Source organism: Protopterus annectens, chromosome 16.part0, assembly GCF_019279795.1.
Source record: "Protopterus annectens isolate FY-2018-M chromosome 16.part0, PAN1.0, whole genome shotgun sequence".
Lineage (NCBI taxonomy): Eukaryota > Metazoa > Chordata > Ceratodontiformes > Protopteridae > Protopterus > Protopterus annectens.
This window is the reverse complement of record NC_056750.1, coordinates 641,675,230-641,688,470: the sequence shown is the minus strand read 5'-3', so window position 1 is coordinate 641,688,470 and position 13,241 is coordinate 641,675,230. Positions and strand designations below refer to the sequence as shown.

The following is a 13,241-nucleotide window of genomic DNA, read 5'->3' as shown; positions in this document are numbered from 1 at the left end:
GACCATTTAATGGACTACCAGAAAGGGTGATGGAGAGAAAACGCACAGAGGTATTCAGGAGGGCATGATCCAGGTGGGAAGGGGTGGAGGTGAGGGTGAATGTTAGGTGTGGTGGAAAAGTAGAATGTTAAAGTACGAAAAGCGCAGACAAGCTAGGTTTACTGAGATCTTGTCAAGCACAGAAAATGCAAATGTATTTCTCCTTTTGTCATATGTATGCACAGCTTTCTACGTTATGTATGCACACATAAGCAGACACAAAACATATTTAATATGAAAATCAGCAGACTGTAATTATAATTGTAAACACAATGCTGTATAGGTATTACCAGACAATGAAAGTAATTTATAACTTAAACGTTATACATCAAATGAAACATTCTAACAACTAGATGTCATATTAGCTAAAACTGAAGTTAAATCTCTAACAGTGCTGATTTCATTGCCATAATTTCCTAACATACTGACATGAAGCAGGGGCACTTTAACTTTACACATCTGCCATCTAAACAATTTGTGTTACTTATATACACCTGATGGCATTACTATTTTGCATTACTGTTTGCTTTTAATAATAGGATTGTAAAGATGAAATAAAATTCAAGCCCATTTTAATTACAACAGTAATGTTTTCCAGGTTTTATGTTAATATTCAAATTGCTGAACACCAAGCCACACTTTTACCAGTTAGGATGTTAACATAGCCCTTCACCTTGCATTACTGAACACTTACTTAAGTATAGCATAATGTCAAGTCGTATAATTTTAAAATGAATTGGTGTAATGCAGTTAACAAAAAATAAAATAAAATACTGTGATAAACTGAAAAAAAAGGAGCAACATTGTTTCCATCTCAAATCATTTCTCCATTAAGTACATCTCTTTGTAGTCCATACAACCCCAGCTTATATACTACCAGGAATCTATGTTAAATAATAGCTTTTCCTCCCTTTTAACATTTTGTCAGGTTCTGTGTTTTGTGTATCATAATTGCCAGGAGTCTGATGGACGCTTTGGAAGGAGAAAGTATATAGAGTCGAATTCTTATGAGAATGTGTGAAGGTTTGTGTAGCAGAAGTATCTGAGAAGGTAACATTTTCAAATTCTGAAACTCGTTAGTGTAACTCCTGGAATAGCAGGAGTGAATGTGTGAAAACACAGCAGTGTCTCTCAGTATTTTCTCTTCTTCAAGGTATTTTGATTTTGGAAGGGGTTCTCCTTTAGTTTCTCTGTTGCTTTTTGTCATTCCAGGACTTGCAATCAGGGAGGTCTAAGAATTGCAATAGGAAGCTGTCTGAGTGTATGGGAAGGGTTGTGGCTCAGATGGGGTGGTTTAGAAATTGGATAGACATGATAGAATTGGTGTGGTGGGGTTAGTAGTGGGTACTGATCTCAGCTGTGGTGTTGTGAGGTTAGAAATTAGGTAAGTATGTCTGTACTGATGTGATACAGTTTATGAGGGTGGCATTCAAAACATTAAAGGGATAATATAAGCCGAGTGATGCTTGTAAGTGTGACAGCCCTCTCCTCTTACCTTCCAACACTCAAACTTACGAGAGATGCACTTATATATCCAAATTGGAAGCCACACACTCTCCAGCCAACACCAGAATAGCTGGTCAAGAGGAGAAGGTCAACACTTGCATCACACCACATGGAACACACAGCCCTCTGGAACACACTCCAGCACTGCCTTCACATAAAAACACAAACCATACACCCACCTTCGCGGAGGCTCTCAAAAATTCTACCCAAGCAACAGAGCCCTCCAAGGCAGAAATGCATTCAACCACCACAACATAACACTAATCACGAGACACATAAATCTCCTAAACAGTGTGCCACTCAACCAAAGCCCCTAAGGCAAAACGGCATGCCCAACACACTAGTCATAGGTACTCGATAGTGAGGCACACTGATGTCCCACTCACTAGGTTGAATAAGGAGAAAGTAACAGTCAGCTGCCAGGATCTGACAAATAATGCATGCACTCAGGTCACTCAACAACAGGTACAAATATGACTGTGTCATTGAACATGTGGGTGTGAATAACCTAAGACATACCTCCCTGGACTACATGAAGAGAGACATGGAGGAGCTCTCGGATTATGTAGCCCAGGCGGGTATGACCCTAACCCTGAGCAGCATCCTACCATCACCCAGAATGATACCACAGTACAAGCAGAAAGTGATTTATTTCAACAATTGGCTAAATTTCTGGTGTCATTCTAAGGAGATCCAGTATCTGTCTGCCTGGGATAACATGATTGACGGACCTCGATGCTTTGCCAGAGGTGGCCTGCATCTGTCACACCTGGTCTTCTGGATACTGACCAATACTCTTGCCACCCCTATAGTGCCTTTTTAGGTGGTGTTCCAAAGACCAAATTATCACCGTAACAGCTACAAACAAATGCAATCTGAGGGTCATGTTGCTCAACGCTAGAAGTCAAAATCTCAAAATGCACTCGCTCGAGGCACTCCTTAAAATGGAGAACATCGACATTTGTGCTGTAACAGAGACCTGGTTCAAGACAGCAGAAAGCACTCATGTACTACCAGGCTATAAATCATTCCACATCTTTCGGCCCAAGAAGTTAGACTGAAGCTCCAAAGGCGGTGGTGTCTCCATATTCATAAAGGATGCGCACACCTTCAGACTGGTAGCCCAACATAACGCATCAGAGATACTTCAGGTGCAGCTAACATTGGGTAAGACAGCGATTCAGGTCGTAGCCTGCTGTAGGTCCCCATCCATGTCCCAAGAATTGCACTCCATGTTCCTAAGCACCCAGGAGAATATTAAGGTCCAACCTAACACTCTCTTACTAGGCGACTTCAACTACCCCTCCATTAACTGGGTAAATTACTCATGTACCAATACACTTGCCCAACGTTTCCTGGAGTTCATTAATTCCAATGCCCTGGACCAGCTCGTTCTTACCCCCACTAGCGGTAGCAACATCCTTGTCCTGGTCATTACTAACATGGGCAACTATTGCTCTACACCAATAGTCAGCTCCTCCCTGGTTAGATCTGACCACAAACTAATCACCTTGGAAATCCACATCCCTCCCACCCCCACTCCACCCCAGTAAAGGTAACCACCATGAAAAACTTCTCCAAAGCTAACTTTGGGATCCTAAAAACAGAGGTGGCTAACTTCACGGCACCCATGCAAATGGAGAATAGTTGCGTGACTGCAGAATCATACACCAGTGTATTGTACGAACACGTACACAAATGCATGGATCTCGCTATACCCAATAGAACCAAGACATTCTCCTCCAAAAAAAACAAAGCCAATCTGGTGGTCCCCTGCCATAAACAAACTCTACAACAGAAGGAGGAAACTGATGCAGAATAAGGTGAAGTCCCAAGATTGGAAAAACTCCCTTGTCTGTCTCAACAAAAAGTTGAGATCCCTCATCAAATCCTCTAAAGCTAAGTATGAAAACAGAATTGCAGCAGATAGTGAAGACAACCACAAGTCCTTCTATAGTTATGTAAAGAATCTCCACGGCAATACCCAGATTTTCTCTGAGCTACTGCACAATGGTACCTCCTATATCGAGCCAACAGATATTGCCAGTATACTGGCCGACAGATTCAGTGCCAACTTTACCCCCCCCCCCCAAATGACCAATTGCAATACCAGTAGATTGCCAGGCACCCAGTATTATTGCTGCATAGGTTAAAACAGCACTGTCCAAGGCCAAGAATGCAGCTTCTATGGGACCTGACTATCCCTGGTTGTGTTCTGCATGAACTACAGAGTGAATTGGCACCTCACCCATGTTCTCTGTTCAGTCACAGCCTCACCTCAGGCTTTGTCCCTGCTGAATGGCGCACTGCTACAATTATCCCTCTCCACAAAGGAGGAACGACTACAGACCCTAGGAACTATCGCCCTATTAGACTGACAAGTCTGATATGCAAAGCTATGGAACGTATCATCATGGACCTAATAAACAAGGATATAGGGAATCTCCAAACTCTGGATCCCACACAGTTTGGTTTTGTGAAGGGTAGATTGTGCCTGCTCAACTTGGTCATCTTCTTTGAGTCAGTCACCAGAGCTGTGGATGAAGGCAAGGTGGTTCATACAGCCAACCTTGAACTGGCCAAGGCTTTTGATACCATTCCCCACTCAGGAGTCATAGAAAAACTCACTAAGCATGGCATCAACCCCTATATCACTAGGTGGGTTGCAAACTGGCTCACAGACAGAACCCACAGTGTGAAAGTAGCTGACTCCAAGTCAGAGTGCCGATTAGTCACGAGTGGAGTACTGCAGGGTTTGGTCCTGGGTCCTGGTATTTACTTCTCTGAATTCAAGGCCAACACGAAGGGACTCTGGCTGACAAGGTTCGCAGACGATTGCAAGTTGGGAGCTATTATTAACTCCCCAAGTAATGTTGACATCCTACAGAATGGCCTCACTGTGACCAACGGCTCGTGTCAGAACCATGGCCTTCAGCTCAATGCCAAAAAATGTGTCATCATCCCCTTTGGGAAAAACCCGGTTCCCATGAATTACCACATTGATGATAGTCCACTGAACACAGAAGACGTTATAAGAGATCTGGGAACAAAGGTTGACACCAACCTCTCTTTTGATCACCACATTGCCATTGTGGTCAGAAAGTCCTTCTATGTGGCACATCTCATTACTAAGGGTTTTGCATCCAGGAAGAAAGAGCTCATTGTCTCCCTCTACTCCTCCCTCATTAGGCCAATCATAGAGTACAATGCCCCATTTGGCATGTACCTCACTAGACACCTGCAACAACTGGAGAGGCCGCAAAAGTACCTCACAAAGAAGATCCTAGGCCTTAAAACTTGTCCTATATGGACAGACTTAAAAAAACTCCAACTATTCTCTGTCTCATATCGCCGACTTAGAGGCGATCTCTGCTTGACTTACAAAGCCATTTCTGACCCAGCTCTGTTAGAAATGCTACATCTAAAGAAATCCCAATCCCTCCACATCACACGCTCCAGAGACCTCAACCTCATTACCACAATTAACAGAACATGCTGGAGGGACAGGTTCATAACCCAGAGACTGCCCATGCTATGGAACAGAGTTCTCATACATGTCAAGCAGAGCACCTCGCGGACCCTCTTCAAGAGAAATCTTGATGAGTGGATGGGAAACAGAAAATTCACCCTGGGGATAACACCAGTGGCTCTACTCGACAGAGGCACTGGGAACAAATGTTGGATGGCACTATGCCAGGGTAATCCTATGACTAGGCTTGTAAAGGCCATTAGCCTAGTACACACCTATGAACCTATGAGAGTGTATGTGTTTTTTGTAATGGACTGACATCCTGTCTGGGATTAAATTCTCTGCCTTGTGTACAAGTACCAGAACACTGTGTGGGTAATCTGACAAGGAATGAAAGAATAACAGTTTTATGCATTGTTACTATACCCTGGCTATAATTCAAAGTGAACTAAAAGGAATTCCTGAATAAGTTGTTGAGCGTACTGTTTAGCCATTTAAACAATTTTACAAGGTCAGATTAGCTAATCAGATACTCAAAATACTCTTAATTTAATGGGTCTGCACAAAGCAAATATTAATTAAAAAATAATTTTGAGTAAATAAAATGAAACTCATCAATAAAAGGTAATATTTTTAAACACTGTACTCACTAAGTTGTTGTCTTTTTCCCCTACCAAAAATGATTATTTCTAACATAGAAAGAACAGACAATATTATATTTAGTCTTAGATTAAAAATAATTGCAAACACGAGCAAATCTAAATTTGGGGATTTCTCATGTAGTATTTATAATGAAATTTAAACAAAGATTAAATAATCCTGAATGGAATCTATTTAGCAGGAGTAGTAAAACATCATCTGAGGTACTGCATCAATCATGTTGCATAATAAATGAATGCTTTACAATATCATTTCCTGTAAGGCACAGATATTATGAAAAATCAAAAAACCAGTGAGGTTATAATATTAACAAACTTTACAGCAGAGAAAGAAGACATTAGTTGGTTCGGTGGCTTAGAAGGAAGTAGCTCTGCCTATTATTGAGGCAACCTGGGCTTGATTAGAGGTCCTGACACTGGAGGAGCTGATGAGGGGCTAGAGAAGAATGAAGAGGCTGTGCCCTCCTGCCTGTCAAGTTCTTGGGAAGAGAGATGGGAATTATGTGCTAGGGATGAGTGTAGCTGCTGCACAACTGCATGCCTGCCAGGTTGGAAGGGTTGGGACCACAGAGAAGGCAAGAGATATGGCAGAGCATGGCCTTATAGCACCTCATTACATGCTACTTTGGAGTAGGACCACACAACAAGCACTTCACCATGGAACTGGAGATGTCTGTCTCACAAGACTGACTGCCCAAAATGAGCCTGGAACTGGCACAGGGGAAGTAGTACTAAAACTTCCACCTGCCAATAGTATGATGTTCTCTCAGTGTGGTCAACCCAACCCTTGTCCTAGTGGCCAAAGTGGAATGAATGATCCAGTTAGGTGACCAGAGAAAAAGAAGAGCTGATTAGTGGGATGCAAATAAAGTCAACAAATATTAAAACTAGAATATTATAAAATAGATGGAAAGAACTGGAAGAGGGATCTTTAGAAAAGGGAAGGAGCAGACTACATAGAAGTAAATGGAAATTGTGGAAACAATACATACAGAAACAGGAGGAGTCAGGTTTAAGGGAAGACAGGAATTCATCAATTTTTTGTAATGTTGGACTGATGATAGTGGAAAAGAAATTATATGTGATGTATATTATATTTAAATGGAACATTGTTAAAATTATTTTCTTTTCTTTAATGTTAATGTATGGTTCACCTGTATATATAGTGATACTTTTAATAAATGTGTTTAAAAAACAAATATTAAAACTATTAAACATCAACTGTAAATAAACTGTATGCCACCAATAATCTGAAAGAAACACAGATTCCAAAAACTGTAATGCTGCTGTATTCCCTACATAAAAAAAGTGATGTAAACATCTAGAATGTGCTACTCAGGTAAATAACATAATAGTTTGTGTACAGCATATACCATTTATCACAGACAGTGTTACAGAATACAGTTAGAAACAGCAGAGCTATGGGATCAAATAATATTGCAGAGGCCAACGTTGCCAGACTTACAGCATTTTTAACAGACTACTAAAAAACTGTAACGCACTGGAAATGTGGCAACCTGTAGTGGTGGTTCCTCTTCACAAAATAGTGATTACTTTAGCTCCCGATAATTATCGATGCCATATTTCTCAACTTCTTTGCTCAAGAATTAGGGATAAAGCCAGGGAAGAGGGGACTGGAATTTATTGGAGAAAATTAGCAAATGAGCCAAGATATTGGTAGCAAATAAATAGGTAGAGAAAGGTAATAGAGTGGGATGAGGCTAGGCAGAAGTTTGGACTGCAGGTCGGAGCTGGCCTTGCCTACCAGAGATTAATGACATAGAGTATAGGCAAATAGAAAGCAATAAGGGAGTGTTAAATGAAAGAGCAGCTCTGGTTGAGTTTTAATTGAGTGTAAAATAGAAACTGCTGTTAAAATGGATAATAGGTAAGGCAATTGGATGGGGAGCAGAAATGTCATCCCTGGCTTGGCACCTGTGTCTGTAATGGACACTGACAGCCTGTAAACGGTTCCTCTCTCGGGCCCCTGCTTACACTGGTCAAGACTACCAGAATTTGTTAGAGATCTGGAATGCATGACTAGGCTTAATCTATCAACCTGTGAACCTGTATAAAATAATGAATAGTAACTATGAAAATTAGTCTAAAGAGGTTAAAAAAGACTGGGAAGTGAGAATGGAAAGTTAATAAACAAAGGAACAGTAGTGGACACATGCATGGCTTCCAAATATTCAAAAAAGTTTTGAAGGTTTAGGATTTTTTTTGTATGGAAGTGTTTGCATAGATAATTTTATACTCTAAGCAGACTTCAGAGAATTTTGCCTCAGGTTGATAGCAAAAACTTGAGGTGTGATGAGAAAAAGAGGGATAATTGAGAACATGTTTTTTTTTTTTGGGGGGGGGGATGTAAAGAGTTGGCATATTTTAAATATTCCCTAAAGGGTACTTTGTCAGAAATGAGGCAGCTAATTATTGAACTAAGAAAATTATTTTTTGAGCTGTGATAATAGAAGCTGAATTACCTAGACATAGTAAGGCCTTTTCAAATTTTTTTTTTTATTTTTATTTATTTTTATTTAACATTTGTTGACCGGGAAAGTCCGACTAGGTTCCACAGATCCTGTTTTCAGCGGAGGCCCGGGGAGAAATGCTCCAGAAGCATGTCTTTAGAATGTGGGAGGAAACCGGAGTACCCGGAGGAAACCCACGCGAACGCAGGGAGAACATGCAAACTCCACACAGAAGGCACCCCAGCCGAGAATCGAACCAGAGAACCTCTTGCTGTGAGGCAACAGCATTAACCGCTGCACCACTGCGCCGCCCTGTGCAAATTTAATGCTATGATCTGCCAAAAAGCAATTTACTTAAAAATGGAAATTAAAATCTAAACCAACAGTAACGGAAATATTCAATGTTGTAAAGGAGGTAAAAGATTTGGAGGGTAAATCTTTAGAAAAAGGGAGGAGTAACCTATACTTTGAGGAAAACTATGAGCTAATGATTATAAGACTGATGGTTGAATACGCGAACCAGACACTGCCCTGAAGACCCTAGGCACATTTATAGACCACAGAGGTAACCCTGAACAAAATTTGCCCATGCTGGTTAGGAAGATACATGGGATAATGCAACTAACAAGGAAAAGAATGCTAAGACAATCCAAAGAAATTATTGTGACAGGATGTGCAGGATCGATTCAGCCATCTAAGGAGTACAATAAACATTTCTGTACTTAACCAATGAAACATCTGCTATAGCTAGAGAAAATTCAAAGATTTCTCACAGGAGAAATAGGGGGGCTACAAAATGTAAGCTATGCAGATGGATTAAGGGGAGCGGTTACTGTACCTGCTGTTATTTAGGCAACCGAGTGGTGATGAGTGTGTACTCTTAAATTCACAGTCATATCTGATTCTTTTTGTAGTACTGTCTCATTAGGACTCATTGGATAAGGTAATTTGCTATTAAAGTTAAATATTTATTTACTTGTTAATGGACAACCAGGTGGATGGACTGGTCCAAAGTCCTTTTTATGCCATGACCCATGTGAAGAGGCAAGCACAGTCAAAACAACAGTACAGTAAAATAGTAATACAGTCCTCAAGTACAAAATGAGAAAAGGAATACTCTATGATACCATATCTGACACGATTGTCTAACAGGGTCTTCCTTAGAACAGTGCATGATATGTCTCTCTAATTTTAAGAAATCACTAAATTATTTTATGACAAGTAAGAAATGTAGACATGAAATTTTATCACTCTACAATTGTAGAAGAACATTAGATTACAAACATGATACTCATATCTATAAACCTAGAAAGAAGGAAAATGCAAAATAGCCAAGATAGCTTATGACTGAGGCTATGATGCAGTTTTATTTGGGTTTAAAAAGACTGATGGAGAAAGGGTATGGGTATTTATGAGTGACTCAGCTCTCCAAGGGCTAGATGTGTGTTTTTGGCCATCCCATCATAGGTATTAATGAGTGAGGCAGTTCTGCAAGGGCTAGATATGTGTTTTTGGCCATCCCATCGTAGGTATTTATGAGTGAGGCAGCGCTCCATGGGCTAGATGTGTGTTTTTGGCCTTCTCATTGTAGATATTTATGAGTGAGGCAGCTCTCCAGGTGCTAGATGTTTGTGTTTTTGGCCATCCCATCATAGGTATTTGAGTGAGGCAGCACGCCAGAAGCTAGATGCGTCTTTTTAGCCATCCCATCATAGATATTTGTGAGTGAGGCAGCTCTCCAGGGGCTAGATGTGTGTTTTTAGCCATCCCATTGTAGGTATTTCTGAGTGAGGCAGTTCTCCAGGGGCAAGATGTGTGTTTTTGACCATCCTATCATAGGTATTAATGAGTTAGGCAGCTCTCCAGGGGCTAGATATGTGTTTTTGGCCATCCCATCATAGGTATTTATGAGTGAGTCAGCTCTCCAAGGGCTAGATGTGTGTTTTTACCCATCCCATCATAGGTATTCTTGAGTGAGGCAGCTCTCCAGGGGCTAGATGTGTGTTTTGGCCATCCCATCGTAGGTATTTGAGTGAGGCAGCTGTCCAGGGGCTAGATGTCTGTTTTTGGTCATCCCATCATAGGTATTGAGTGAGGTAGCTCTCCGGGGGCTAGATATGTGTTTTTGGCCATCCCATCATAGGTATTTATGAGTGAAGCAGCTCTCCGGGGTCTAGATCTGTGTTTTTGGTCATCCCATCATAGGTATTTATGAGTGAAGCAGCTCTCCGGGGTCTAGATCTGTGTTTTTGGTCATCCCATCATAGGTATTAATGAGTGAGGCAGCTCTCCAGGGGCTAGATGTGTATTTTTGGCCAAACTATCATAGGTATTAATGAGTGAGGCAGTTCTGCAAGGGCTAGTTGTGTGTTTTTGGCCATCCCTTCATAAGTATTTACGAGTGAGGCAGCTCTCCAGGGTCTAGATGTGTGTTTTTGGTCATCCCATCATAGGTATTTATGAGTGAGTCAACTCTACGGGGCTAGATGTGAGTTCTGGCCATCACATCATAGGCATTTTTGAGTGAGGTAGCTCTCCAGGGGCTAGATGTGTGTTTTTAGCTCTCCCATCATAGGTATTAATGAGTGAGGCAGCTCTCCAGGGGCTAGATATGTGGTTTTGGCCATCCCATCATAGGTATTTGAGTGTGGCAGCTCTCCAAAGGCTAGATGTGTGTTTTTGGCCATCCCATCATAGGTATTTATGAGTAAGGCAGCTCTCCAAAGGCTAGATGTGTGTTTTTGGCCATCCCATCATAGGTATTTATGAGTAAGGCAGCTCTCCAAAGGCTAGATGTGTGTTTTTGGCCATCCCGTCATAGGTATTAATAAGTGAGGCAGCTCTCCATGGGCTAGATGTGTGTTTTTGGCCATTCCATCATAGGTATTAATGAGTGAGGCAGCTCTCCAAGGGCTAGATTTGTGTTTTGCCATCCCATCGTAGGTATTTTTGTGTGAGAAAGCTCTCCAGGGGCTAGATGTGTTTTTTTGTCCATCCCATCATAGGTATTAATGAGTGAGGCAGCTCTACAGGGGCTAGATGTGTGTTTTTGGCCATCACATCATACTTATTTACAAGTGAGGCAGCTCTCCATGGGCTAGATGTGTGTTTTTGGAAATCCCATCATAGGTATTCATGAGTGAGACAACTCTCCATGGGCTACTTATGTGTTTTTGGCCATCCCATTGTAGGTATTTATGAGTGGGGCAGCTCTCCATGGGCTAGATGTGTGTTTTTGGCCATCCCATCATAGCTATTTATAAGTGAGGCAGCTCTCCAGGGGCTAGATGTGTGTTTTTGGCCATCCCATCATAGGTATTTATGAGTGAGGCCGCTCTTCAGGGGCTAGATATGTGTTTTTGGCAATCCCATCGTAGGTATTGGTGAGTGAGGCAGCTCTCCAGGGGCTAGATGTGTGTGTTTCGGCCATCCCATCATAGGTATGTGCGAGTGCAAATGTGCACTTCCTTGTAAGGATTTTATTACACATCTGTGTATATTAATTTGTATTTGTTAGTATATTTTGACTTGGTTCACAGCTACATTTTCCACCTTGTGTTTACACGGTCTTAGTGTCTATTTTTTATTTCAGACAAGTGATATTTTGGGACTGTGAGAAACAACTAGATAAAATCAAATAAGTTAAAAAAATCACAAAAGGGTAGACAGTAGATTACCTTTATTTAATAGTGTTATTTTAAATACATACATCTTTTGAATATGAGAATGATTGAAAGATTAAAAGGCTGAGGGCATCTTCTGCATAAAGTTACAAAAAATCATGTTTAGGCACTCACAATTTGTTTCATTTGTTAGGAATGTTATTTCTCATACTTGTTGAGTGTTAGTGCCATGAATTAAAACAATCTCTTTTAGTTCTTGATGGTCAGATATGCCTCTGCTTCCTTCTGCCTAAGTGAACTCATTACGCAGTGACAACATAGTTATGGACGTTGCAGTAGATTGTCATGGTAATTTAAACTACTGAGAAAACTGTAGGGGCTGATTAATGCAGTCATGGAAAAATATAATCTATTACTGAAGGTTTGCATTATACTTCAGAAATGGCAATATGTTGAATATAGAAATAATGTAAATGTTAGTAGACTATTATATTTTTTCTTAGAACTGTAGATCTTCATGTAAAAAATCACTTTTGCAGCTTTTTTATGGATCAAATGCACTGCTAAATGATGTTTAGTTTTTGATGAGTTTGCTTTTTTCCTTTGTTTCTTGTAATGTATTCCATATCATTTTTGCATGAACTATGTTTTTGCTTTGCTGTTACATACCCTACTATCAGATTCACTGAATGGGTTATATTTTTCATTTTTTCTCATTGTGGAGTACAGTAAGTAAATACATAGCTGACTACATTTCAATCATATTTTCCTTAGGTACACAGATAACATTTGCAGGAAGTAGTATTAAAAATGTTCAAATCGGTAACAACAACTTAATGGAGATTTACACGACAAAGAAAAAGAAGAAGAAGAAGAAGAAAGAATAGTGATAAAAAAACAAGGACCATAGCCTTTCAAATCTTTATCCTCAGCCTTTAATTGAAACTGTCAGGACTTGCACACTTTTTGTAATTCTACCCATTTGTGAAACGAGGCGCATCAGAGCAGAATCTGTGAAAACTTTCTCAGGACATCAAAACAAGAAATGATCTATTTGGAACAGTGTCTCCATGTCTGTCTCTCCCCAGTTTTGCATATCCTGCAAAAATTACACTGCTTTCTGGACACGTCACTTCTCCACCTGTATTTTCAGTTCCTTCTCTCTGAAAATTGATTTGCATCATATAGAATGAAAGTTGAGTATTTGCTTGAAGTTCCTTGCATTTTTTTTTTAAATTGGGTTATTTTTTTTTTTAAAGTAATACCGATGTTATTTAAAAAGGACTAAATCATTTTTACACTGCCTAGCATACAACTGCTTACAACACCAGTAGTACAGCATCTGACTTTAGTAAATTTGGTAACATTTGGCTGATGGAGAAGAAGCAATGTTCCACTTTCTGCCATCTGTCTGCTAAGGAAAAGTCGTACTTGTTTTGTAATAGAATCAGCATGGTGGAAATTATGATAGCAG

At 40.3% G+C, this 13,241-nt stretch overlaps 1 protein-coding gene across 3 annotated transcripts in view; it reads left to right on the top strand.

Annotated features, from left to right (window-relative positions):
- LOC122790867 (receptor-interacting serine/threonine-protein kinase 3-like) overlaps positions 1 to 12,980 on the top strand; it is a 652,441-nt gene extending 639,461 nt beyond the window's left edge. For all 3 annotated transcript variants that reach the window (XM_044058527.1, XM_044058528.1, XM_044058529.1), the window contains one exon: positions 12,542 to 12,980. In XM_044058527.1, coding sequence (XP_043914462.1) covers positions 12,542 to 12,654 — 113 coding nt within the window. In that variant the 3' untranslated portion in view covers positions 12,655 to 12,980. The remainder of the gene's footprint in view (positions 1 to 12,541) is intronic.
- Positions 12,981 to 13,241: the final 261 nt, after the last annotated feature.